This window comes from Carcharhinus amblyrhynchos, chromosome 7 (assembly GCF_965287045.1).
Source record: "Carcharhinus amblyrhynchos chromosome 7, sCarAmb.v2.hapA, whole genome shotgun sequence".
In the NCBI taxonomy this organism is placed as follows: Eukaryota; Metazoa; Chordata; class Chondrichthyes; order Carcharhiniformes; family Carcharhinidae; genus Carcharhinus; species Carcharhinus amblyrhynchos.
The window spans coordinates 24,222,245-24,248,918 of record NC_137330.1 but is presented as its reverse complement, the minus strand read 5'-3'; the positions used below and the strand labels follow the sequence as shown (position 1 = coordinate 24,248,918).

At 41.3% G+C, this 26,674-nt stretch overlaps 1 protein-coding gene across 1 annotated transcript in view; it reads left to right on the top strand.

Moving 5' to 3' along the window:
• Positions 1-26,674, top strand: part of LOC145345358 (CUB and sushi domain-containing protein 1-like) — a 1,850,124-nt gene that overhangs the window by 1,103,401 nt on the left and 720,049 nt on the right. Inside the window, exon 7 of the mRNA XM_080193174.1 lies at positions 15,747-15,834. Within this exon, the coding sequence (XP_080049300.1) occupies positions 15,747-15,834 (88 nt within the window). The remainder of the gene's footprint in view (positions 1-15,746; positions 15,835-26,674) is intronic.

Here is a 26,674-nt window from a genome sequence, read left to right as displayed (position 1 = left end):
CTTGCACCATTACTTGTTAGCAGAATGGGAGAATTTCATTTAGTCAGTACCTGATCAAGCACCTCAAAGCACTTCACGTGCAGTGAATTACTTTTGAAGTAGAGCAACGATTCCAGCCCTACAACCTTTTTGAGAGGTCTACACATCTCCAACAGACATGACATGGCAGAAGTTTGTGTGTCATCTATCTGATTTTGAACCTGAAAATGGGCACAAACAGACCAATCTAGCAGCGAGATGGCCTGCGTGCAATCTACACCAACATCCTGCCCACTGATCAATTCATTGGGTCCATTTATTAGGGGACACAACTTACAAATTAGAATAAGTATCACACTGCTTGCTTATGAGAATCACAGACCAGAGTCTTGCTCAAGGACCAATTCTTGAAGTTTATTAGATGTTAGGTCTGCCCCACTTGGAGCTCAGCAGTGACTTTGGTGGTCGATAAAGAATCTAACTCCATCATCCCAAGTAGCTGGCCCCAATCTCCCTTGTGACAATTGATTCTTCCCATTTGAGCTTTGAGAGTTTATCCTAAGTGCATAACTGAGGGCTGAGACCTACTCCCTGGTAATAAAATGGACTTTCCAATGTACCCTGTTCGGGTGCAAAAGCTGGTGCAGAAGAACATCTCCCCTGAGATGTCCTTTCCTCTGAGTGACAGTCAACTACCAGCAGCAAAGATGTGTAACCAATCCTATGACTGCAACAAAACAAAAAGAGGTTGATCTCTGTGTAAAAAATAATGCAAATTGACAGGCTTGTACTTTTCAAATTGTTGGTCATGTCTATTTTGACACCTCAAATGGTGATTTGCTTCTGTTTGTTGGCATCTGTAGTTTTCAATAAAATTGAAATCACTTCTGTACTTAAGATTTATAAAGTCAGGAGAAATAAGAGGGAGTAGCCATTTGGCCCATTGAGCCTATTCAGTAAGCTCATTGCTGATTGTGGCCTTGACTCTACTTTTCTGTCTGTCTCCCATAACCCTTGACCCACTTGTCGATCAATCATCTGTCCAACTGAGCCTGGAATATATTCAATGAGCCAGGCTCTACTGCTCTCAACGGAAGGGAATTCCAAAGAGCTCAGAGAACAAATTCTTCCTCATCTCCATCTTAAATTGAAAACTTCACTTTTAAATTAGTTTTAGATTTCCCCATGAGGGACAACAGTCTCTCAGCATCTACCTTTGCAAACCCCCTCATACTCTTATGTGTTGCAATAAAATCAACTCGCATTTTTCTCAACTTCACTGAGTATTCACCTGCTCAATATTTCCTCGTATCACCTGTAAGGAGACCAAAACTGTGCCTGAAAAGTTATGTAGAGGATGTTCATAATTATAACCTGGCTAACTCCACAACTGAACCTTCCTCACAATTGTCCCAGCACCGACTACCCCCTGACCACCCCACTATTCCCCAGACCTAACCTGACTACCACCCAACCTGACTACCCCAAACCATCTGAATGCCCATCCACTCACTTATCACTTCACCCATCCACCTACCTACTCCCCCTATCCATCTACCAATCTGCTCTTCATTGGTGCTGTTCAGAAGATTCAGGCCTAAATTACCCGTGATAGAAAAAAAACCCTTCACATTGTGCGTGACTCAGCTTCTCATTCTGTATATACTGATAAGAAAACCGAAGTTTATAAAACCTTCTGTCACTAACCTTTCTTGCGTGTTTCCATTTGTTTAATAAAGCGCTAGTTTTTATCAAAGGAAATGATTCTTTCATCTTGTCTTTTACCTGATCTTTTTGAAAATAATTAGGAATGCAGAAATTGCATGATAAAAGACCAAAGGCTATCTGGTTCACTTTGTAATATCCATATTCATGTTACAATCCGTAGTCATGTTACAATTATGATGGAGTTGTTGACTTATCAGAGCATTCAATCTCTGTCAATGCATTGAAATAGGGACTTTCAGAACCCCAGGGCCTTGCAAAATATTTTGCAGCGATCAAGTACTTTTTCAGCAGTATAGGAAACAAGGAAGACAATTTGAACACAGCAACAGTCCCATAAAAATAAAATGCTAAGAATCAGATCTTAGTAATAGAATCATAGATTGCAGAAGGATCCTAAAATGCAAAAGGAGGCCATTTGGCCCATCAGGTCTGCCTCAACCATAATCCCACCCAGCCCCTATCCCCGTAGCCCCACATATATACCCTATTTATCCCCCGACACTAAGTGGGAATTTAGCATAGCCAATCAGCTGAACCCACACACCTTTAGACTCATGTTGAGAAATTAACATTGGCCAGAACACCTGGTTCTACTCGACAAGAGTATCCTGGGATCTGGCATGTCTACGAGGGAAGGAAAATAGATTGATGCCAGTTTGATACCTCATCTAAAAGAGAATACCTCCATCAGTGTCGCACCTGCTTTGAATTCTCAGCCTGTTTTGTGCTTTGGGTGGGATTTTATGGCCTCGCAGAAATTCCTTTCCTTCCCTGAGCCCTTGCCTGCGCCAGTCCCATAGCAGATGAGGCGATAAGAGTTTCGGCCTATGTCTTTGGAATAGGACTTGGTTGGGAACCCACAACGCTGTGGCTCAATGGTGGAAGTGAACCCTTACTGATACCTAATTAACTTAGAACAGACCCAAGACATGACACAGGAAAGCCTTGGAGAGAGTGCAAAAAATGTTCACAGGATGTTGCCAGGTCTCACTGTTTTCAGACTGAAAATCGGATGTTGAAGGATGATCCGATAGAGGTCTACAAAATTATGAGATGCGTAGACAGGGTGGATAATCAAAGGCTTTTTTCTCGGGTGGAATTGTCAATTACAAGAGGCACAGGTTCAAGGTAAAAAGGGGAAAGTTTAAGGGAGATGTGCGGGGGAAGTTTTCTATGCAGAGTGGTGGGTGCCTGGAACATACTGCCAGAGGACATGCTGGAAGCAGGCATTTAAGAGGCATTTGGATGGTTACATGTATAAGGAGGGAATAGAGAGATATGGACTGAGTAAGGGCAGAAGTTTTTTTTTAGTTAGGACCTCATGATCGGCATGGGCTTGGAGTTCTTGTGCTATATTGTTCTTGGTGAGTTTTGGAAATCACAGGTGCAAATTTACCTTTCCTCATCTCCAAACATGTTACACTTAACACATGTCACACATCTAATAACCAAAATAATGTATCATGTCATTATAATTAACAGTATCAAATGAGTAGCCTTCAACAAGTAATCTTTGTAGAAAATTGAATGTGTTGGTGTTTTATGCTTTTAGATGGTGGAAGGGGGTTAAATAGAGGTAATGCATGACTCAAGCTGAGATGGTTGATCAACTTGCTACACAGTACAGCCTCAAAAATGTTGCATTGAAGATTTTACAGTCTTATCTTTCCCCCCAGTCTAATGTATTTACTCCGCCCATTAGCACAGAGGTTTGCTGAAATGAAGAGCAATAGTAAAGCATTTTACAGTACACCCATTTCATATTAATGTCTTGATTTTATTTTAAATCTAAGGGCCATGTTCACCAGAAAGTTGTTTCTTAATCTTGGAATAATATTTGTGGTAGATTGAATTTTAAGTCCCCCGCACCCACTCCCCGATCTAAATGTCAGGGATGAACCCACCACGTTTCTGGCAGCTTGCCCTGCAGCTATTTAGCAATTAGTGACCTGTTATGCAGCTCAGATCAAGACTTCTGCCCCATGTGAGGCGGAAGTCGCACCTTCATGAACTGCCAGACAATTAATGGGAAGATGGTACTTGCATTGTTATGTGAGCAAATGGCATTATTTGCCATCTGTTTAGTTAAAGTTCACTTGCACAGCAGGATTAACTTTGGACTGATAATAAACCTGCAGTTAGGAAAAACTAAATGCCACAAAGACTTTTCAGTGAATACAATGATGTAGTATAAAGTAAATGCAGGCTGGATAATACTATTGTGATCTTTGATCCATCTGTTGATATATTTAATAATTTACCTGGCTTACACTCCCAGCTTCATTTACAAAACATTGAAATCTGCATTTTCAAGTAAAGCTACGGTTCACATTTTCCGTTTGGTACAAAAATATTAAGTAATTTGCATTTTGGATTGATTGAAAACATATTTTATGCTCAGCTCATCAATAAAGCATATTAGTTGCTTTGCCTGGAAAATGCAGTGGTTTTGCAGAAGTACAGAGTCATTAATCTTGTGATTATGAATTATGTTTTTCAGCATTTGTCATTCTGAAACATTATCAATGCCAGCTTTATTTCTTACCATTGCTACTGGTCACGTTAAATTATTCTAACTTGCTACTTTGGAGCTAAAAGCTGGCAGAGTTGTTTCTGTCTGAAATCCAAGAGATGGTGGGTCTAGGTATGGTTCCAAGGGTCGCGTGCAATCCTCCTAGTACAATGTCCGTGTGCCAATCAGGCAGGCTCCAAAAATCCAAAGGTTTATATATTTAACGCAACAACCAGCAAACCAGAATGGGAGTTATATTGAACTGGAACTCCCAGATCAAATGTAGTAAAGTTTCATGCAATGTATTTTTGCAGCCTTTTTATGTCCTCCGAAAGCCGACATTTCCACCCAGCTTTGTATCATCAACAAACAGGGACAAATTACTCTCTGTCTCCTAATTCTCAATCAAGATTAGAAGTAGCACAGGCCCAAGCACTGATCATTGAAGCACACCACTAGTTATAGCATTGCCGACTTGAAAATGCCCCATTTACCCCTACTCTCTACTTCATCTCTATCAACAAATCCTCTATGAATATTAATAAATTACCATGTGCCTTAATTTATGTGTTAACTTTTTAAGGCACCTTATCCAATGCCCTTAAGAAATCCAAGTACACGACCTCCACTGGCTCCCCTTTTATGTACCCTCTAAGGTAAATCCTCAGAAAACATGGGCTGGAACTTTCTGGCTGATTCAAACACTCCAGAGAGGTCAGAGAATTCCAACCATAATTTCCCTTTCATAAAGCCATGTTGACTCTTATCACACTATGATTTTTCAGATGTTTGTTAAAATCAAGAGATTCCAACAGTTTTCCAACAGGCTCACCAGCTTGTAGTCCCCTATTTTCTCTCTTCCTCCTTTCTTGAATTGGAATATTAAATATCCATTCCATAACTGAGGAAATTTTGAAAGATAAATAGTGCCTCCACAATCTCTGTAGCTCTTTCTTTTCGAACCTGAGTGTGCAGGCCACCATTTTGTGGGGATTTATCAGCTTTCAGTCCCTTAACTTTCTTTGATATTTCTTCTCTGGTACTGATTCCTTTAAGTTTCTTATTGATACATAGAATCTCTGTAGCAGGCCATTCAGCCCATCGAGCCTGCATTGACAACCCCACGCAGGCCCTATCCCTGTAACTTCACATATTTATCCCACTAATCCTCCTGATACTCAGGGAAAATTTAACATGGACAATCAACTTCAACCACACATCTTTGGAGTGTGGAAGGAAACCGGAGTACCGAGAGGAAACCCAAGCAGACTCAGGGAGAATGTCAATGTGGAGTTTGCACAGTCACCCAAGGCCAGAATTGAACCTGGGTCCCTTGCGCTGTGAGGCAGCAGTGCGAATCATTGTGCTTTTCCTTGGTCATCAATTATCTCTGATGTGTAATTTGTGTCTTGTACTTTGAGGGCAGGCACAAAATTATAGGACTAGAAGACACAGCCTCAAGATAAAGGGGGGGCGGTTTAGAACAGAGTTGAGGAGGAACTTCTTCACTCAAAGGGTGGTGAATCTCTGGAATTCTCTGCCTGTTGAAGTGGTGGAGGCTGCCTCGCTAAATATATTTAAGACACGGGTTGATAGGTTTTTGATAGGCAAGGGGATTAAGGGTTATGGGGAGAGGGCGGGAATGTGGAACTGAGACACGACAGATCAGCCATGATCTTATTGAATGGTGGGGCAGGCTCGAGGGGCTAGATGGCCTACTCCTGCTCCTATTTCTTATGTTCTTATGTTCTTATTTGTTCGATGTCCCTGCCTCATTTCCTCATTCCCCTTGGTAATTTCTCATGCTTCCAACTTCATTGGTTGAGTTTAAGTTTGCCGGCGTAATAAGATTTTGTTTTGCTGGTGCGTTGGGTGCAGTGGTTTGATTGTTGAGGCAAATCAAATGAAACTACCAACATTTTGCCCAACAGTGAGGTTTCAATAAAACACAAAGGGTGTGGATTTTAAGCATTCAGCTACCATATTTCTTCTTAAGATTAAGTATCAAACTTTATATTCCAGATTTCTCAGGTCTTGATGGATTAATTTTAGTTTGCAGGGAATGACACAAGAATTCTTTGGGGAAATATGGTACTGAAGTATTAAGTTCTGCATATATTTTCTTTTAAATTTACAAATGCATTTGCGATTAACACAAAATCTGTATGATTCCTGAGTTTGAAGGAGGATAACATTTGCATATGTCACAATTGATTTTCATCACTGTGGATAGTCATGGCACACATTCATTGCCAAGTCCTTTTTCGTTTGTGTATTCATTAATCTGATCTAAAATGTAAGTATCGTCTATTCCAAATGACATTTTGACACAGGATAACCTTTGGGATTTTGTTTTTACTTCGGTCACGGTTTAAATGGACAGGAACATTTCCTAGAGTTTCAGCTGTTGTCCAATTAAATCAAGCGCTTAGAAAGCATCATTGCGCAAGGGTTGCCAGAAATACACCCTTCCCCAGTTTTCTTCTCGCCTTGCCATCCAGATAACTGACCACACATTTTCCTGCACTTCATCCAAGTCCAAAATGTAATGGATGATTGTTAATAGGGATCTTAATTAGCGGGGAGGGTGGTAGTGGGGGATTCTGGATGTCACAACCAACCTCATCCAATTCTCGGATGATACCCAAACATTGGAACATTCCGAAAAGAGTTTATTATTTAGCAACGATGATCAGCTTTATTGGCTGCTCTTTTCTGTTTACCGACCATGTGGTAATAACCCAGATTGTATGCACGAACATTGTTACCACTAATGTGAGTTAGAGCAAGAAGAAGATGAGCCAAACATTGTTCTGGTCCACATTCAGAGCTTTACACAACATAGTGTAACTGCCAACTGAGCCATCTCTGTTAGAAACATCGTTTATATCCACATACAGTAAGGAATTGGGAAAATTAAAGGTAATAGACTGATTGTTAATCAATTGTCTATTTCCAGTAAGCTGATGCATCAGTTCTTGTAACAAATGAAGAGATGTGGATGATGCCTCACAGCACCAGGGACCAGGTTCGATTCTCGATTTGGGTCACTGTCTATGCGGGTTCTCCCGGATGCCCTGGTTTCCTCCCACAGTCCAAAAGACATGCTGGTTAGGTGCACTGGCAATGCTAAATTCTCCCTCAGTATACCTGAACAGGCGCCCAAGTGTAGTGACTAGGAGATCTTCACAGTAACTTCATTGCTGTGTTAATGTAAGCATACTTGTCATACTAATAAATAAACTTGTGTTTGCATGTGTACGCTGATACTTTTCTTTTTAAGTTGAGTCTTCAGTCATGTCAGTGCAATTCACCTGAAAGATTTTTGAAGTATTTAATGGGTAGTGAGAACAAAAGTGTGAAAGGTAGCAATGGTTTTCAGCCATGATCCCCTCCTTTGTACTTCTGAAATCAGCCTAAATATGAATGGATTAAATTGACGTCAGGAATTAGTAATTACTTAAAACTCCAACATGTAACCACTTTGTTACCCAGAGAAAAAGCAGCTGATTGACATACAAAAGCTAGATCAAATCGATGGATGTTTGAAGAATACTTGCCTATTTGCAAATGTATATTTATTTTGGTGGCCCATTATAATGACAGAAACCACAATAGATTTTGGTGAAGTCCTAGAATGTAATTCTGCAAAACAAAATAAATGTACACATTGCCTTATCACATCTCCAAAGAAGATAGTTCAATACAAAGAATTACTTTGATATGTAGTGACTGTTAATATGTGTACAGATGGAGCATCAAGTTTACCCACAGCAACAGAAATGAGGTGAAAGACCAATTAGTCTGTTTTCAATGGTGCAATTTAAAGGATGAATGTGAACAAAGACAATTCCCTACTCCTTTTTGAATAAGTTACTCATCATCCTGATTTGGAAATAGATCACTATTCCTTCACTGTTGCGAGATCGAAATCCTAGAACTCCCTCCTCACATCTCTGTGGGAATACCTACACCACAGGAACAGTTCATGAAGTCAGTTCACTGTCACCTTCCCATGGCATGGGCAATAAATGCTGGCCCAGCCAACAATGCCCACATCCCTCAAATGAATAAAAGAAAAGTGCAACGTACAACTGAACGACTGCAAAAACTGGTTTGACCGAATTGCAGGGTGAGAGGCAAGGAATCATTACTGAGGAGGATTGCAAATTGCAGGAGGATGTTAATAAATGAAGAAATGCCAAATAATTAGCAAGTGAAGTTCAACAAATGTGAGATTGAAAGAAAGATCAGGAAATCACTTATTTCTTGGAAGGTGGGAGTCAAAGACAAAGCGATCTTGGTGTTTAAATACACCAATCACTAACAGTTGCCCCAAAAGACAACAAAGCCATAAAAAAAAATTGAGCTTATCCCCAGCAGGATAAAGTTGAAAGAAGTAGTGACTTTAAATCTGCATCAAAACTTTTTTGGGAGTTCTGGACATCATATCACAAGAGGTATATGGAAGTACAGAGATGGTGTCAAGAAGATTTACATGTGTGATACAAAAAATGTATGGGTATTGTTACCGCGGGTGGGCGAAACGACCACTACGGACTCGGGGTGAAGTTCAATAACGGCGCAGCTTTATTTTCTTTTACGTCGACGGAGGTGCAGTCAGGACATACAATCGGACAGTCCCGAAAGCACTCTAAAGGTCCGCCGCAACGGGCTACAGTTATACCTGAACTTTGGTGTAGTATGCGATTCAAATGCTAATACTTTATTTACAGTATTCAACTTTAGCCATCCTGTCTCGATGTTTTCGCGTGTTAGAACGATTGTTTTAAGCGTGTGTTAATTGTTTTTGTCTGATTGTTATTAATGATCTAGAATCTCTGGGGTTTGAACAATGGGTGTGTAATTGATCTCAAAGAGTTTGAGGGGCCAGGGACGTTTCCTTAGCTATGCTAATTTTTAGGTGTCTCCATAGGTTGTTTGACTGGTTTAGAAGTGCTGATTTGGTGGGGTGGGGATGTGTTTTTTAATTTAGTTCCTGTAGGTGCCATCCTGTCCAGCTTCCCTTGTGTGCTAGCCCTCGTTTGCATTCTAAAAGCATGCTCTTGCCGGCTAATCTGTGTCTGTTACTTTGTGATTTTTAGTGGAGAGGCCCTGAGTGTAATTTTAGCCTGCTTCCATATTGTGTGCCCAATTTCGTAAAATTTGTTGTCCGATAACAGTTTGCATTTTAGTTTATGGTTGGCAGGCTGTGGGTCCCTTCTCTTTTGAAAAAGGGAACATTAAGGGATAACCTTATAAAGATCTTCAAAGTTATGAAAGGTTTTGACTGAGTGGGTACTGAATGTTTCCTCATGTGGAGAAGAGCATGACTAGAGGCCACCAGTACAAGGTGACCACTGAAAAATCCAATCGGTAATTCAGAAGAAACCCCAAAAAAAACACACTTTTACAGGGACTAGTTGGAACAGACAATACAGATGCATTTAAGGGTAAACTTGACAATCGTTTTTGGGAGAAGGGGGTTATGATTGTTCGGGTTTTGAAAATGCAATCGTCTGCTGACTGATTAGCAAACCTTGTCACTGTCATGTGTGTCTGCCATGAATCTGTCTCTGGGGCAAGTATCTTAAGATCAGTTCAATAAAAGCCTCTCGCGGAAACAAACACTGCAAAGATCTGCTATCATTATACTTGCAACAATGGTGGTAAATATCCATGAGAAAATGTGGAAGAAGGCTAAAGTAGAGCAGAAATACCAACATGGACTAGTTGAGATATATGGTCTGCCTCTGTGCTGGCTGCCCTACTGTTTCATGTCTCCCCTGTGCATTTCTACATCCAATTTGTGTGTTATTCCAAATGGTGTGCTCAACTCCTAGAATGGTGTATGAACTCATGGTTTGTTCTAAAGATGAGACTATCAACAACTGAGCCAAGTTTACACTCCTTTTTAGATTTCGATTTGTAAAAAATTATAGTAAAGTCAAAGCAGAAAAAATATGGGTTAATTAACGTAAAGTAAATGAGAATTACTCTTACAATCCATTAAATTTATTTCCTTCTCTTCTGTAACCATTGCAAGCTGTTAACGATGGCTTACCAAGTACAGGGATAATATGCACGCTGGCAACTTAAACCTGACCTGCAATTGATTGCTTGCAAAGTGGTGTATATAAATATGCTTGCACTCACATTGTTGGTAGTCAGTTGCCAATAACCTGAGGAGCATTAGAAAATCCCCTGCACTGATGTATAGTCACATTATACCACTCAGTTAATGTAACCCTGTATTTTTCTTGCTTTTGTGAGACTCAGTGTGATAAATTAATGTTTCATTCAGACCTGCTTCAGTGAATCCTGAAGAAATGCATGTTTTTGTATATAAATTAGGTAGTCCATCAATACAACATCAATTTGAAATCAGGATTTTAAGAAACATTTTGACTTGTACAGTCTGAAGATTTATTTAATCTCACCCAATTAACACAATTTTATGCGGTTAAATTCTTTAATTATGGTCGCCAGTCCAAAGATGCGCAGGTGAGGATGATTGGCCATGCTAAACTACCCGTAGTATCCCAGATGTGTCGGTTAGAGGGATTAGCGGGTAAACGTTTTGGGGTTAGGGCCTGGGGTGGTATTGTTGTTGGTGCAGACTTGATGAGCAAGTGGTCTCCTTCTGCACTGTAGAGTTTCTATGAAACAAGTAATAATCTTTTCCCTTCCAACAACATTGCATCTTGGAGCAGATGCCGAAATGCAATGAGTTTAATTGAGTTTTGTTAACACAGCATTATACATTACTCTTAGCCTTCAAGAATAATGAAAGAATTTGTGGGATGTACACAGACATCTATATTCAACATACCCACATGCAGTTCCAAGGTTGAACCAATATAAAACAAGTTGAGATTCAAAATTAATTCAACTCCATTATATTTGCTTCCCCCCGCCTGTGAAGATTTAGCTATTGAAATAGTTTATTAACCTCAAGCTTGTATCAACCTATTTGGATTTATAGCACTTATTCCCTGCAAGAACATGGCTTATTTGTTACTTGATTTCCCATCCAGCGCTCTATCCTTTTTTGTTGCAAATCATTTCTTCACAGAACCATACTTTGCTCAAAATCTCCTCTCATCTTTAGCCATTATCTTTTATTATGTGTAATCCCCAAACTCTTTGTAGTTCACTCTGGACTGTAATTTCTCAATATAATGAACTTTTCTTCCTTCAACTAATCATATGATACACTTTAATGTGCGACTCCAAATCATCCATATTCTTTATAAGGCCCAGACGAAATCATCAATGTCAGTTCTGTTTAATTTGATGAGCCTGAAGTTTTGTAGCAAATTTGAACTTAAAAGTTTCTTCACTAAGAATTTGGTTACTCTCAACCTTGTGAGCATGAACAGGATCTCCCCAACGTTGACTTCAATTGTTGGTACATTGGGTGGAACTTTCCCATTTTTGTTGTCTCAGTGCCATCTCAGACAGAGAAAGTGAAGGATAGACCATCGGCAGCACTGCTGGGTTTTCCTGTTTTTTTTTAAACTCACTGACAAAAAAGAGCGAAGAAGTGAGATCCACCACATGGCTCTGAATGAGACCAACCCACCAACAACTTATGTTTTTAAAAGATTGGATCACCCTTCCAAAAAAAATGCAGATGTTCAGTGCCCCCTCCCCCCTCCCCTTGGAGCTGCCCCCAGGGTAATACCTGGGCATGACCCTTTTGGGGCTGTACTCAAGAGTGCTTCCTCAGTGGGTTCTGTTCACCAGGTGCACATCGTGGGAGAACCTGTTTTATTCATATTGGCGTGCTCAACTCCTAGAATGGTGTATGAACTCATGGTTTGTTCTAAAGATGAGACTATCAACAACTGAGCCAAGTTTACACTCCTTTTTAGATTTCGATTTGTAAAAAATTATAGTAAAGTCAAAGCAGAAAAAATATGGGTTAATTAACGTAATTCATAGTAAATGAGAATTACTCTTACAATCCATTAAATTTATTTCCTTCTCTTCTGTAACCTTTGCGCTGATGCAAATGGACAATTTAACATGGGGAGGGGAAGGAGGACTATCAGTTATAAAACCCTGATAATGTTATTTAAATCGATGCAAATGGGGATCCTGACTTTTAAAGCCGGGATTTCCATTACTTCATTGGCAGGGACGGGAAAATTTGAACAAGAAAAGCCTGCTGGTGTAAAATCTGCTTTGGAACTCCTGCACTATTCTCTGCCCCCTCCACTATTCCCACCCCCCCCCCCCCATAAGCTGGAGCAGTACATTCCCTCCACTCCGCATTGGTAGCTTTACTTGGCGAGGCTCCTCCATTGTTCGTGTGGGAGATGTTAACTTCGATTATGTTTGTGGAGCAGAAAGCGGTTTTAATCTTACATGTAGTTATTTGTCTTGGGACTCTGTAATATTTGGTGGTGGATGGGTGGGGGGAGCAGGTACCATCTTGTACCATTTCACAGGAATAAAAATGGTGCTCTGATGAGAGTTAATTTTAGAAACCCAAATCCTGCACCCTGAGATGCCTGAAAGACATCCAGTTCAATATCGAGCCGGACTATTTATCACTAAAAAAAGACAATCAGATTCTATGCATTAACTAAATAAGGCTTGATTTATCAGGCTATCTCTGTTTAACAGGATATGACAGAGCATGGATGAATCTGGCATGCTCCATCAGGATTTTTGAAGAGCCCAGGCAATGGTTGGCTTTTCTGAACAGAGGAAGCTTGGTAGTGGAACCAGGAGGAGCACAAGTACTCCTGCTGATACCACAGTTCTCTTGACTCCTATCCCTCACCCATCCCCACTTCCCCACCATCTGCCAAAAAGACAAGTGGTCCCATAATTAACAATGTGGAATGGATGAAATTTATTTAGAGTGGTCAGAAGCTCAAAAGAATGAAAAAAAAAGGCTTAAATTCAGGCCAGCATTTGGCCTTTCAGTTGAGGTGGATGTTGTCTGCCCACCACTGGCCAAAATGATTTCTCGTTCAGGCTGTCTAAAGAGGATGACACTGGCTTGCTAAGGTGAGCACTACAAAGAATAATTTGGTGTTTAAATAAAAATAATCTTAAAATCATAAATCCAATGTGACAATATTAAAAAAAAACACTGTTTTGCTGTTTCTAAAAGTGCAAATCATAGCTGGAATTTCCCACATGGTGACTTTCTAACAGTAGCTGGTTCCATTGAGAGTGTTGTTTCTCCATAGGACTTAAAGAATTAGGGTGGAGGAACCTCACCTGTTACTATACATGATGGAAACACATGCAATGCTTCAGAATAGAGTCAAATGAAGCTCGCCATTGCATTGGAGTGCTGGTCTCTCAAGCATCTATTAGTGCCAGTTTCCATTCAGCTTTCTTGTCCTCCAATTATTCCTCTCTTTGGACAACCACTTATTTCAGTGAAACCACCGGCGACCAAATTGGTTCTCAGTGGTGACCATACCGAACAGCATTTTGCAAAACATCAACGTTTTTAAAAACATGGACAATTATTCTTTGAAACCGCATTTATTTTAGAACATTTTAAGCTGCAGCATGAGAACTGAAAATCTTTTTTAGCTTCTATGACCTGTTAAATGCTTGTAATCTTTAGATAGCACCCATGCATTCCATTTTTCTTTTCCTGTATTTGTATTTTGCCTTCATAGTCAAAAATATGCTTTGGCAAAAAATGTAATTTGGCTTGATGTAAATGGCCTACTCGGAAAATTTTCCCTCGATATTATGGATCATTAAACTTTCCAATGAAGGGAGTTCAGCAATGGTGTGCTTGTAGGATTGCTTCAATTCAGCGCAATACGTAGTGTTTATGGCTCAATCAAAACCAAATACAATCAGATTATCTGAACAGGAAGAAATTCTGACTGAAGTGTGTATTGAATTTTCTTAATAATGCTTTGCCTTGTTTCAATTACTGAAGCTGTAAATAAGTTTCAGGCTTATCCGCAGGCTGAGTGGACTGCTTCATTTGGAATTGAGCCTTATAGAAAAGCAAAAGTCAAGTTGCTGAGCTGGGTCGGCCGATTTCAGTTGGGGCAGTAACTGTGGTGTCAAAAATCACCTACTCACCCCAAGCTCATAAGACAAAATTAGCCAGAATTCCTCATCTAGCTCACTGTTCTGGTGACTCGTTGCTGGACTAGGGGACATCAGGTGAGAGCAGAGTTTGGTTCAGCTTTGACCTCTCATGTAATCTAATTACAGGCCCACAATCAGCATTTAAGATCTCTCTATGTATGGAATGAGTAGAAACTTACTGAAGGATGGGCAATGACTGTTCAACTCCACTTCTTGAATCAATGGAAATGTATAATTTTATGCTGAGCACGAGACCCTAAAGAGATATTCAGGAGTCACTTGTGCCAACTCCCACATCTGGTTGATTTTCCACCACTTTCTATCCCTTAACTGGCTGACATTAAGGGCGGATTTCTCCCGCAGCAGGTTCAGTGGTGTGCAGGAGTGGAGAATCTCATGGAGCCAAAAAGTCAGAAATCTGTGTGATAAAGACAGGGATCAGGGTGGGGGCAGCAATAGGAGAGTTGTGCAAGGATGGGAGGGAGAGGACAAGAGCTCAGGCAGGGGAGCAAGGAGTTGATTGAAGACAAACATTGGAAAACAGAGTGAAGACCAAGGGGAGGGAAGCTGGACCCCAACAAGCCTGAAAGAAAGGCTCACAAACATGAGGGTCAAAAGTATCCCGCATTGTTTACTGGAAGTGGCTGCACGAAGACTCCAAATGCAGTGGGTAGAGATCCAAGTGGGGCATGGGTGCACCACAGATGATGGGCTCAACGGGAGGTTGCTTGAATTGAGGCTGCTAGCCTTTGGCATCTGGATTGCTGATATCTTGTATAGTCTGGTGAAGTGCTGGAGTGAGATCCATGAGTGTGCTGGGCTGGTGTTTAAATAATGCACTAGGGACTTCAAACTCACCAGCTGATGGCCCAATAGGTGCCTCAAAGGGGACCTCATCTGTGAATAGTTAATGAGGTTCCAAGATCAGGATCTGGCATGGGATCCCTCTATTCTGGCCAGCAGGAAAGGTGCTGCCAGAACCACTTTTCACCCAAGCATACATTTAGAATTTAATTATTTGTATCTTATTGCATTTCTCAGCAACACAAGCCCATCAGTGTGACTTGGATCTTTTGACTAAATGCTGTGCTCATCGGATGATTGATAATATGAGGACCGTATCATTCTTGCAGATTACTATAAAGGAGATATCAATTTGAGGACTCTGTTGAGAAATTTTAAGGAAAGTTAAGGAATTGTTGAGTCAGGTTCTTTGTGAACATTCACCATTTAATTTGGTGCTAGATTTAATGGTTACAAACGGCAATGATAACATTTGTGCTGCACCGTCCTGTGTCATATAACAGGAAAAATGTCGCAGCATTTTTAGTTTCACTAATAATATGTCAAATGTTATTGAAAGAGTTTCAATTCATTCAATGACCTGTAAAGAAATTTGCAGCCAACTGGTGTAACCTGCCATTTTCTCTCTTTCTCTTGGCAGTGAGTCAAGGTGGAGTTGCTCTGGAGCCTGACATGTGTCCTGACCCAGGAATTCCGGAAAATGGCAAAAGAACAGGATCTGACTTTGGGTAAGCACACAAAGGAAAAGCTGAGGAAAAACTGTTTTAAGTTGAAAGGAGTGCGTGTGGGCAGTGTTTACACTAGTTAGTAATGTCTTGCATTCTGACTCTTGTTTGCACATTGGACCAGAGGGGATCCATAGCAAATGCTGCTCTCAGCCAAATGTTGGCTCAGTATTATGAAAATGGAAAGTTAAAGGTGTCAGAATTGATACGCTGTTACTAACTGAAATATCACAGCAGCTTATACTGTATTGTGATGTTAGTTAACCACGTGGATCATTCTTATCTCCATCCATAGACACTGGATGGAGGTCCCAAGACACTGACAACTCAAGCACACTACTAATTACATGTAAAGTAATGCTTATTTTTACCTTTACTTTCTTCCCAATACTACCTCCCAAATTCCAATAGGAAATTGAGATAACCTTGCTTGTGGACCTTTTTATTCAGAGAGAATTAATGAATTTGCTTCTGCCCATTAGAAAGACTTTAGAGTGTGTATTCCAAATTAAAAATATCAGTAGCAAGCTGTCATGAGTTTAAACTAAATTTATTTTTACTCACAAGCACATTAAGTTTGGAAACAGATAAAGATAGTGTTCTGTTACAGGTTACAGCTACTTCACTCTCTGATTTATCATTTTCCGTCAATGCTGTGACAGGTCAATGGTTTCCTGAACGGAATTGATGAGTTGAAGTTGAAGTGAGGGCTTTGTAAAGCAAAGGGTTCACAGCAAATTGTGAGCTTTCTTGCGATTGAATGAATAGGAGATTGGTTCTCGGGTGAACATTGGAACTGGAACAGGTTTAGTATTTTGGCTGCTCGATGACTTCGAGCTGGTTTCAAAGTTTGTTTCTTAAACTGGCTTCATGGGACATGGGCATCGCTGGCTGGCCAGCATTTGTTGCCCATCCTGAGTTACCCTTGGAGGGCAGTTGAGAGTCGATCAAATAGCTTTGGCTCTGGAGTCACCTGTAGGCCAGACCAAGTAAGGACAGCAGATCTCCTTCCCTAAAGGACATTATTGAACTGGATGAGTTTTTCTGACAATTGACAATGGTTTCACAACCATCAGCAGATTCTTAATTCCAAATACTTTTAATTGAATTCAAATTCCACCATCTGTCATGGCGAGATTCAAACCCAAGTTGCTAAAACATTAGCTGAGTTTCTGGATTAATCATCTAATGATGATACCACTCGGCCATCGACCCCCCAATGAATCTGTTGGGCCCTGGAGTAATGAGGGGTGAAGTCCCCAAAACAAACTTCAATCATGTGACCATTTGGTTAACACTTCTGATGCCAACCCAATCTGGTTTGGATGATGTGGCCACTGTGATGCAACGTGAAATTGATAGTGGCCACTGAATATCAATTTTCCGCTTTGTCCAGTATGAAACACAGAGAAAACTCCATACTTGTTAAATGTTGGTCCATCCTTAAACAATGAACAGTGTGAATTCCAAAATGGCTATGCAATAGAATCATAGAAATCCCACAGCACAAAAAGGGGCCATTTGGCCCATCGAGTCTGCACCGACCACAATCCCACCCAGGCCCTACCCTCATATCCCTACATATTTACCCAGTAATCCCTCTAACCTACGCATCTCAGGACACTAAGAGCAATTTTAGCATGGCCAATCAACCTAACCCACACATCTTTGGACTGTGGGAGGAAACAGGAGCACCCGGAGGAAACCCACTCAGACACGAGGAGAATGTACAAACTCCACACAGACAGTGATCGAAGCTGGGAATCGAACCTGGGTCCCTGGAGCTGTGAAACAGCAGTGCTGACCACTGTGCTACCGTGCTGCCCACCCTTAGCTATGCCCATATATAATTAGGTATTCAAAGGAGATTTGATACTGCCTCTCGTCCAAATGCCAAAAGTCACATGATTTGTGGCAGCTACCTTAACAACTTTTATGTGACCAAGTTTTAAAAGTATTCACCAAGAGTTCATAATACAAACTCCCTTTACTGGGTTTGACACAAACCTCAAGTAAAGTTCAAGTGGCAGTGAAGGTTGAGAAACACAAGTCATGACCTTCTGCTTGGAAAACTGGATAATTCATTGCAGCTGCTGTCTTCCTAGAACCATTAAAAAAAATGATAGTCTACATTCCAGTTCGATTAGGAGGTCAAATCTTGAAAGACCATGGAATATATGTGACAGCCCATTACACATTGGGACTTTAAAGGAGAGTACACTTGTGTAGGAAAGTGGGAAAGAGCTTATAAATTACAGAAAAGTACACTTTAGTTTTCCTTTTCGAACACATAATGGCTTGATTTCTTATTCCATGTAACGGTGCTAAGCTGCATGATACATGAGGTCAGAAGCATTTGTTAGTTGAGACTTAACAAAGACAGTTCATAATGTCAAAGCACTTAATTACAGAATCCAATGATAAGTGGATCACTGGGATTACTGCAGGCTTTACATTTCCAATTCCATCTGAAGATTGAAAGAAAATGATACAAGGCAAATGACCCGGCACAAATACCCCAAAAGTCTGGCAATGAAACTTTTAACCTATAACTAACTCATCAGGGAATTGAAGCATATAAATCAATTCTGTAGCAACCAAACCAAGCAGCTAACAATAGTGGAGAGGAAGAAAGGTTTCAAGTTAAAATAGCATTTTAATACCAATTCTATCTCAATCACCTTCATGAGGACATTTAGTCTCAAGCTGTGTCTTCAAAGTAGCAAACTCAAGCCACTTGACAAGTGCTTGAGTTCTTATTCAGTGATTGTATGACCGATGTGGAATTTAGTTATTACTGATTCGATCATCAAATGCATCCCTTACACATCTTCAGATAATTTTCTATTTCAGTTGAAAATTGTAACTATTTGTTGGTGGAAATGTATTTTCTACAGTTTCAGACTCTGCCCAATTGTTTACTGAGTGAAATCTTGGAAAGTTGTAATGGAGGGCAGCTTGCAGGATTGCGGGGAAGGTAACTTAGACCACAGAGCTCATTGGGAAAATGATTATTTATATCACTTACTGCATTAAATCTCCATATCCTGATTTGATCAGCCTGGAATTTGCCATGACAATGATAGACAGTGTGTAAGTATTCACCCTGATTACTGCACTGATGCTGATGGCATCTTTGAGAATCCATACATAGGCAAATTAATATGGAAATCCAGAAGTTATTAGTGATTTTATGTTTCTCCAGCGAATGCATTTCTAAGGTTCCTCCCAGAGAGCAATCCTTGAGCAACCAGATTTACAGAAACCTATATATTTAAGCTGTAAAAAATTATGCATTTTTGAAATATAACTGGGTTTTAAACTGAGTACTCAATTTCTTGCTCACTGCTAAACACCCTAATTGACCCTGAGAAGCAGATTTTATATTGGTGGAATGTCAAATTTTCCATTCAGGCATTCCATTCTGTAATTTCCACATATTTTAAAGACAGTTGGTGAGATTTTCTGGCCTCCAAGCTACGTGTTTCCCTGCGGCGGAAGGATTTGATTAGATTTATCATTGTCACATGTGTTAGCATACAGTGAAGAATTGTTTCTTACGTGCCATACAGACAGAACATACCATTCATAGAGAAGGAAATGCGAGAGTGCAGAATGTGGTGTTGCTGTCATAGCTAGGGTGTAGAGAAAGAGAAAGGAGGTGTGCTGTTCACTAATGATAGGATTTCCTGGTCCTGCCGCTATCAGTGGGATTTACCATTGATGCTACTCAACGCCATCGTGACACAGGCAGGTAGGTGGTATGCTGCTGGTGGGACCGGAGAATCCCACCAGCGTGGAAGGCCAGAGAATGAAGACCAGAAAAATCCAACAAATGTATTTTAAAGGATCTTTATTTTAGTTTCAATTTTAATTGAATCATAATTATTTATTTTGCTATCTGAAAATTTAAGTTAAGCGTAAAGGATAATGAAGGCTCTGATTTTACCGGCATCCCGATTTCAGGATGGGCAAGGCTCACAGAAAGGCATTCTCTGTTAGTCTTAGCTATGATCTTACAAACCATGGGCAGGAGTGCCAATAACATTCCGGCCGAAATGTTTATAACTTTCTAGTTTGCTGTGTGTGAATACTTTAGCATGACTCGTTACTTACCCTGCTTGCAGACATGACTGCTGGCGTGTGTTCAGATATACCTACCAATGACTTGGTGCCAGATTAAAAATACTGTTGGGGAAGACTTTTTTCCCCCAAAGGTTTCTTGATTTGAAATCAAATTCTGTCAAAGACTGAATTGACGTTAAGTTTTACAATTAATATATTTTTTCTAGGTCTTACTACTAGGGATCCTACTAGGGATGACTATTTAAAGGGCGAAAAGCTGCAGCAGGCTACGGTGCAGAGGGACCTGGGGGTCCTTGTGCATGAGTCGTAAAAACCCAGTCTGCAGGTGCAGCAGGTGATCAAGAAGGCGAATGGAATGCTGGCCTTTATAGTGAGGGGGATAGAATATAAAAGCAGGGAGGTCTTGCTGCAACTGTACAGGGTACTGGTGAGGCCGCAGCTGGAGTACTGTGTGCAGCTTTGGTCGCCGCACTTGCGCAAGGATATTTTGGCCTTGGAGGGAGTGCAGACGAGGTTCACTAGGCTGATACCAGAGATGAGGGGGTTGGACTATGAAGAGAGACTAAATAGACTGGGTCTGTACTTGTTGGAGTTGAGAAGGATGAGGAGGGATCTTATAGAGACATATAAGATAATGAAAGGGATGGATAGGGTAGAGGTAGAGAGATTCTTCCTGCTTAGAAATGATAGCAGGACTAGAGGGCACAGCCTCAAGATAAGGTGGGGGACAGTTTAGAACGGAGTTGAGGAGAAACTTCTTCACTCAAAGGCTGGTGAATCTCTGGAATACTCTGCCCATTGAAGTGGTGGAGGCTACCTCGCTAAATATATTTAAGTCACGGGGAGATAGGTTTTTGATAGACAGGGGAATTAAGGGTTATGGGGAGAAAGCGGGAAAGTGGAACTGATCCACTTCAGATCAGCCATGATCTTATTGAATGGCGGGGCAGGCTCGAAGGGCTAGATGGCCTACTCCTGCTCCTATTTCTTGTGTTCTTACGTTAGGTCAAATATAAAAATACAAAAACAGTCAAAGATAGATCAGAGTAAATTAATGTATCGATCATTAGATTAGTCTTATTGGGATTTCAAGAGTTAGAGTTTATTTATTATGCAAATAAGATATGGCATTGAGTTATTCTTAAATCTTAGAACATAGAACACAGAACGTTACAGCACAGTGCAGGCCATTCGGCCCTCAATGGTGTGCCGAGCTATGTCCAATCCCAAGATCAAGCTATCCCACTCCCTATAATTCTGGTGTGAATTCTGGTTTAATTCTTGTCATTTTACATCTTAACTCAGTTAGTTATTTTGAGTTCTGTTGCAAATGGTCACTGTAAAACTTGTCAATGGATTATTAAACCTTTGTTGGCAACTTTCTTTGAGCTCACCCATGAGCAGTATTATTGCATTGCCACAGACTGAAAAATCCAGATGATTGTCTCTTTAAAACAATTATCCATATCAACCATAAGACAAACAAAAAGTATTCACCTATAATGGCTCTCTGGTCAAACACAAGTGCTATCTAGTGCTAACACTAATGCACATTAATTAACTTTTAATTAGCAATTATTTTAGCCGACTGAAGGTTCCGAGATAACACAAGGTTGGGGAGGCAATGACTTTGTGGTATTACCGCTCGACTATTAATCCATAAACTCAGATGATGTTCTGGGCACCAGGGTTTGAAACTGAGAACAGCAGCTGGTGGAATTTGAATTCATCAAAAAAAATCTGAGATTCAAAATCTACTGATGACCATGAAACCATTGTCAATTGTTGGAAAACCCCAACTGTTCACTAATATCCTTTCGGGAAGGAAATCTGCTGTCCCTGTCTGGACTGGACTACATGTGACTCCAGATCCACAGCAATGTAGTTGACTCTCAACTGTCCGTGGGCAACTAGGGTTGGACAATAAATGCTGGCCCAGCTAGCGATGCCCATGTCCCATGAATGAGTAATTTTTTTAAAAAGTTATAATTTCCTTGCTGTCAGGAGCCTTGCACATATGCCAACATGGGAACCACTTGATAATCTGGAAATGCATACGTATGCATTCAGCACTTGTTGAGAGGGAAAAAATAGAGAGTGACTTTGGCAAGATGGCATTGTGATTAGTTCTGTCAGCAAACACAATCCCCCCCCCCCACCCCCCCCCACCCCCATCCTCTCCTTCCCCCACTGGCCCAAATTATAGATAGTTTGTAAAGAAACACAGCAGAGTAGTTTGTAAATTGAACTCGATGGTTGGAGAAATATTGAAATATACTTCAAAAACCCTTTTTCCCAAGATAGAAAAGTCAATAACTTGGGGGTATAGGTTTAAGGTGTGAGGAGCAAGGTTTAAAGGAGATGTAAGAGGCAAGTTTTTTACACAGAGGGTGGTGGGTGCGTCAGTGCCGGGGGAGATAGTAGAAACGGATACAATAGTGACTTTTAAAGGGCACCTTGACAAATACATAAATAGGATGGGAATAGAGTGATATGGTTCCCAGAAGGGTAGGGGGTTTAGTTGAGTCAGGCAGCATGGTCAGTGCAGGCGTGGAGGGCCGAAGGGCCTATTTTTGTGCTGTAATTTTCTTTGTTCTTTGGTCTAAAACTGCCATCTTTGTTCATGGCTGAGATTCTCTGGTGGCATTGCAGTGAAAGTTTTGGCTGGAATGCCAAATTCTTTGTTCTCACTTGCAGCAAGGTGGGCACTGACAAGATCATAGAATCCCACCCATAATGTGAAGATGATAAAATGATTGGAGCACACATGATCACTAAACAGCTGCATCTCTTTGTGTTCCAGTTTGAACGAGATGAACGTACCCAGACACTACAGCTGAGCAAAGTAACAAGCTATAAACATTAGACAACATTATTGTTTGGATAATAAATCTGAGTGGGTTTTAAATTGGTGTGTCAAAGGGTGATTTAGAAACTCGTTCGATACCAGAGGTTGTTATAGATGATCGTATACACCTCCAGAGAATGCACTTTTGAGGTCCCCCACAGAGTGCAATGGCAAAGCAATCAGTGAAAGCAAAGGCCAGGCTATTTTATCCCCCAAACATCGTGAATGTGCCGCTATTCCATTTCCTTGTTCTACTCAGGGCTGTAAGTGGCTGTTAGCCTGTGGAAGATTACTCAGTAAGAAGTCTCACAACTCCAGGTTAAAGTCTGACAGGTTCATTTGGTAGCAAAAGCTACTAGCTTTCGAAGCACTGCTCCTTCACCAGGTGAGTGTGAGTTCTGTTCACAAACAGGGCATATAAAGACACAAACTCAATTTACAGAATAATGATTAGAATGCGAGTCTTTAAGCTAATCAAATCTTAAAGGTACAGACAATGTGAATGGAGAGAGCGTTAAGCACAAGTTTAAGAGATGTGTATTGTCTCCAGACAGGACAGTTACTGAGATTTTGCAAGTCCAGGCACGTCATGGGGGTTACAGATAGTGTGTTCATGTGCTTAATGCTCTCTGCACTCACATTGTCTGTACCATTAAGACTTGATTAGCTGTAAAGACTCACATTCCAATCATCATTCTGTAAATTGAGTTTGTGTCTTTATGTTCCCTGTTTGTATACAGATCTCCCACTCACCTGATGAAGGACCAGCGCTCCGAAAGCTAATGGTGTTTGCTATTAAATAAACATATTGGACTTTAACCTGGTGTGTGAGACTTCTTACTGTGTTTACCCCAGCCCAACGCCTGCATCTCCACATGAAGATTATGCAGCCCATAGTTAACCCTGCAGGTAGTTGAGAGAAATTGGGTTCCTGGGGAACATTTTTGGAAGGAACAGAGCATTATCAAGGGCAAGGGAGACCAAAAGTTTTGTTGTAGAGTGTGGACAAAAACCAATTTTTTCTTCTTTCATGGGATATTAGCATTGCTGGCAAAGCCAGAATTTGATGTTTGTCTCTCGTTGGTCTAGGTGGTGGTGAGCTGCTATTTTGAACCACTCTACCATGGCAATCTCTGCAGCATTTTTCTGCACAGGAAGGCCATGGACTGAGAAGGTGCATGCTTCACAGGCCCTTGGTTTCCCTGGGCCCTCTTCTTGGCCAGTTGTGCTTTCTGACTCCGCTCACCTCTTCCAATGCCCTTTCAAACAATCAGCATCTCGAGATCATACTGTCAACAGTATGATCCTGGTTGCCAGTGTCATGAACAATCATCTTCATATCCCACTTGCAGGTATGGATGCCAAACAGGTCATGGTCCAATGGCCAGCTCACTTGTACAGAATATCCTGGTATTTGGCCGTCATCCTTTGGTTGAACGTGACTATGCCAGCGCAGACATTGTTGACTTAGAAATGAACGTTTGCTGTTTAGCACAATCCTGGACCTCAGATTTTGTGATCTTGTCTTGGCAAGTGATGCCAAAGATGCATTCACCTGCTTAGCATGTGTTGTCCAGGCAGCGATTGCACATAATATTGGCTGGGAAGGCCAGAGGTAAGGAGACCGTCACCTCTCTGACCTCATGATTACATCATGGGTGAGAATGTTGATGATGGCATTCCCTCTTCGATGCCAACAGAGACCCTTATGTGACCAATTCATGGCCACTTAATGCCTCTGCCACGCCAGTGCAACCATCAGGTATATTAGGGGCCCCTTGGATAGGCATCCTCCTGAATGAGCTTCTTGTGCCCTCTGGTAACAACTACAACTCCCAGTGGAAGAATGCTCTCTTCCAGCCTTCAGAAAAGGTTGTGAAAGACTCATCAGTGGCTGACTGGTGGACAGAGTGACTGCTGTGGCTACTCAATTTATTCCTGAATCTGAAGCAGGTGAAATAGAATGGAGAAAGTTCAACAATCCACTGGAGCCTGTTTGGTAACCACAAATTTCAGCAGGAAAAAGATTTATGTTAAAACTTGCTTTATTCCAAGCTAAAATGATAGCATATCAGTTACGTTGCTGGACCATTAATTCAGGAGACTGAACAAATGATCCAGAGAACGGAGTTCAAATTCCAGCTGGAGAATTTAATTTGAGTTATTTAATGTTTAAACATCTAGTGTGTGTAATGGTGACCGTAGAACTGCCAGGCTGATGTACAAATCTTTGGTTCATTAGTTTATCAACTGTGACTCAATCAACAACACTCTGAGCCCTCAATCACAAAGTTTTGGGTTCAAGTCTCACTCCAGAGCTTGAGCACAAAAGGTGCAGTGTTGAGGAAGCATGACACTGTTGGGGGTGCTATTTGCCAGATGAAATTTTGAACTGAGATCCCAGCTGCATGCTTGAAGGATGTAGATGGCACAGTTGCAAAGAAGAATGGGGATATTATACTTCTCCGCAGTGGTTTGATACAACTGAGTGGCCTAGGTCATTTCAGAGAACAGTTGTGAATCAACCACAATGCCAGAAGTGGATCTGGAGCTCCTCATGAAGCAAAATGGGTAAGGATGACAGGTTTCCTTCCCTAAAGGACGTTATAAATGCCAGCCTTTATTTTGTCAGAGCACTTTTCACGAGATACCTCCAAAGCACTTTACAGCTGGCGAGACACCTTTCTGATTGTTGTAACAAAAGAAATATGCCGGCTAATGTGAAAGGGGTAGCACGGTGGCAAAACTTTTAATACTGCGGCCTCACAGCTCCAGGGACCTGAGATCGATTCCAAGTTTGGGTCACTGACTGTGTGGAGTTGGCATATTGTCCCCGTTTCTGCGTGGGTTCCCTCTGGGTGCTCCAGTTTCCTCCCACAGTCCAAAGATGTGCAGGTTGGCCATGCTAAGTTGTGCCATAGTATCGGGGGAACTCGTTAGGGTAAATGTATCGAGTTACAGGGATTGGCCCTGCGTGGGATTATAGTTGGTGCAGATTCGATAGGCCAAATGGCCTCCTTTTTGCACTGTAAGATTCTATGATTTTAATTTGCGTTCACCAAACTCACACAAAATAATAATATTATAATGACCAGATCAGGTTTTTTTTGTGTGTGTGTGTGGTGTTAATTGAGGGATAAATATTGGCCAGAACATCGGAGATAACACTGCGCAGTCAAAACATTGTGAATTCAAGTCCCAATCCAGGGCTGGAATTTGTGCAACATTTCAGTCAGTCAGCACACCCAAGAGTAGGAAGTGCGCTCGCCGTCAATCAAGCAGGTAATCTCGCCCATTCAGGTGCCAAGTGAATGCAATTTTATATGGCCACCTGCTTTCACAGTTGGCAGGCTGGGCAGCCTTTACATTCTCGCTGCAACCTCGATCCAGGATGGATGAACAGTATGGGCGGAAATAAAATTTAAAATGTGTCTGGGGGCTGAATTCTGTGTTTGACTCTGCTGCCTGGGCACTCTTCGCCACTGCTACTTTTTTTTAAATAGGTCTGTAGCTCCCTGAGACAGGTCGCCAATGACTGTGTCCCTGAGGGAGTATATTAGAAGAGACAGCCCGCACGCTCCCTTTTCTTGGTACCTGCCTTCCCCAGCAGTGCTGAGTCTTTCCCAGTGCTCGTTTTATGCAGACTGCCCATTAATTGGCCAGCCAGGGTGAAATTGCATTCAGCGGCTGACCGCGGCCAGAAGCTCGTTCTATACCTGCTTCCTGGTCTGCCGGGTCCCCGTGCCAGCAAATGGAAAATTAAGGCCCAGGGCTGGAGAACAAAAATCTAGGCTGATACACTGGTCCACCTGTACAATACTGAGTCAGAGGTGATGTCGTTTGGAATAGCCATTAAGCTAAGGTCAGTGAAATGAATGTACAAGAGCCCTCAACAGAAGAGCAGGGTAG